Consider the following 2,314-nt stretch of genomic DNA (forward strand, 5'->3'; position numbering starts at 1 on the left):
GCCTGTGGGTCCCCACGGGGGCGGGGCCTGCGGGTCCCCCACGGGGGCGGGGCCTGCGGGTCCCCCACGGGGGCGGGGCCAGGGCCCGCTGGTCTCCACAGGAGCGGCCCGCAGCTCCCGCACCCACATCGGTTTCCCGCCCTCTCCCTCCTCTGTAGAGAAGTCCAACCTGGTGGTGGTGCGGGGCGGGTACGGCCTGGCCCCGCAGGCCTGCGCCGCACCCCGTGGCCCCCGCAAGCCGGGCCCCATGACCTTCCACACCATCCCGGCCCACAGCCTGCAGCGGGTAAGCCGCCGTCCCGGGACCGCTCCCCCGTGCTCCCCCCGGGAGACCCCTCTCCCCCCGCTCACGACCGCCACCCCATACGCCAGCACGAGAACCTGGGCCACGGGTCCTTCACCAAGATCTACCGGGGCCTCCGCCACGAGGCCGTGGACGGGGAGGCCCGCGAGACCGAGGTGCTGCTGAAGGTGATGGACGCCACGCACAGGCACTGCATGGAGGTGAGGGCCGCGGGCCGCGCTGGGCGGGCGGGGAGCTGAGCGAGCTGGGAACCATCGGTGTCATCCTGCCTTCTTTCCCGGCCCCGCAGTCCTTCCTGGAAGCTGCCAGCCTGATGAGCCAGGTCTCCTACCCGCATCTGGTGCTGCTGCACGGCGTGTGCATGGCTGGCGACAGTGAGGCCCCGCCCCCGCTGGGACCCCGCCCCCAAGCCAGGCAGCCGCCGAGGCCCCTCCTTCACCCGTTACCCGAGTCCCGCTCACCACGCCACGCAAACCACCGAAGCCCCGCCCACCACGTCACACAACCCACCGAGGCCCCGCCCTCAGGCCCCGCCTCAATTCAGCGCCTTCCGGAGCCCCGCCCACAATGCCCAGCTCGAGGCCCCGCCTGGGGAGCCCCGCCCAGCCACCACATCCTGCTTCACCTACGTTGCTTAACGCTGCTCGCCCTCACCCCCACCCCACGCGTGGCCTCCCAGCCCTCCACCCCGGGCGGGGCAGCTCCAGGGTCCCCCTTGGTGTCCAAACCTAGAATGTTTTCAAGCTGCACAGACCCTGGTTTCTGACTCCCTTTACTGTGCAGAGCTTTTTGGGCATGCATACCTTCTCTGAACGCCAGTTCGTTGATTCCCATCAGCAGCTGTTTATCAGGGGAGCTGGGGTGGGGGCGCAGCTCCTGGACTGCAGCTCGGTTCCCCACCCCAGGCACCATGGTGCAGGAATTTGTCCCCCTGGGAGCCGTGGACACGTACCTGCTCAAGCGTGGCCAGCAGGTGCCGGCCAGCTGGAAGCTGCAGGTCATCAAACAGCTGGCCTACGCCCTCAGCTACCTGGTGAGCCGCCGCCGCTGGAGAGGGGAGCGGGCTGTTGTGTCCATCCGGCGTCCGCCTGCGTGAGGCCGGCGCGGGGCAGGAGGGCAGCGCCAAGGAGGCCCCGGGAGCGGGGACTTGCGGGACTTTGCTCTAAAGGCAGCGCGTGAGAAGAGCAGGCCGCTCGGAAGGCGGAGTGTGGGTAGCTCCGGGCACTGTCCCATGGGCTCTGAGGGGTGTGTACGAGTTTGCCAGCAGCCTTTTCCCCTGCACCCCATGTCCTGCCCACTCAGGAGGACAAAGAGCTGCCTCACGGCAACGTGTCCGCGCGGAAGGTGCTGCTGGCTCGGGAAGGGGCCGACGGGAGCCCCCCTTTCATCAAGCTGAGCGACCCCGGGGTCAGCCCCACAGTGCTCAGCCTGGAAAGTACGTGTCAGGGGCGGGGGGGGGCGGGCCGACCCGAGGAGCACGCGCCTGAGCCGCCCGGCCCGGCCCTCCCCTCAGTGCTCACCGACAGGATCCCCTGGGTGGCCCCCGAGTGCCTGCAGTGCCCCCGGGAGCCGCAGGCCCTGGGCCTGGAAGCCGACAAGTGGGGCTTCGGCGCCACGGCCTGGGAGGTGTTCAGTGGCGCCCCGATGCCCGTCAGCGCGCTGGAGCCCGCCGAGGTCAGAGGCCAGGCCGGGAGCCTTCCCGTGGCGGGGCGGGGGTTCCCAGGGCGCACCGGGCCCACCGCCCTCCTCCCGCAGAAACTCAGGTTCTACGAGCAGCGGCAGCAGCTGCCGCCGCCCAAGTGGACAGAGCTGGCCTCGCTGATCCAGGACTGCATGGCCTACGAGCCGGGCCGGCGGCCCTCCTTCCGGGCTGTCATCCGGGACCTAAACAGCCTCACCACGTCAGGTCCGCGGGGCGCGCGGCAGGGTGGGCGGGGCGCGCAGGGGGCCGGAAGGGTGGGCAGAGTGGGCGGGGCGCTCAGGGGGCCGGAAGGGTGGGCAGAGTGGGCG

The 2,314-nt window shown here is 71.0% G+C and overlaps 1 protein-coding gene across 1 annotated transcript in view; it reads left to right on the forward strand.

Annotated features, from left to right (window-relative positions):
* Jak3 (Janus kinase 3) overlaps positions 1 to 2,314 on the forward strand; it is a 26,290-nt gene that overhangs the window by 6,138 nt on the left and 17,838 nt on the right. The window contains exons 10-16 of the mRNA XM_013028334.1: positions 83 to 286; positions 373 to 504; positions 594 to 678; positions 1,210 to 1,337; positions 1,607 to 1,739; positions 1,818 to 1,978; positions 2,060 to 2,210. Of these exons, the coding sequence (XP_012883788.1) occupies positions 83 to 286; positions 373 to 504; positions 594 to 678; positions 1,210 to 1,337; positions 1,607 to 1,739; positions 1,818 to 1,978; positions 2,060 to 2,210 (994 nt within the window). The remainder of the gene's footprint in view (positions 1 to 82; positions 287 to 372; positions 505 to 593; positions 679 to 1,209; positions 1,338 to 1,606; positions 1,740 to 1,817; positions 1,979 to 2,059; positions 2,211 to 2,314) is intronic.

Source organism: Dipodomys ordii, unplaced genomic scaffold, assembly GCF_000151885.1.
Source record: "Dipodomys ordii isolate 6190 unplaced genomic scaffold, Dord_2.0 Scaffold108, whole genome shotgun sequence".
Lineage (NCBI taxonomy): Eukaryota > Metazoa > Chordata > Mammalia > Rodentia > Heteromyidae > Dipodomys > Dipodomys ordii.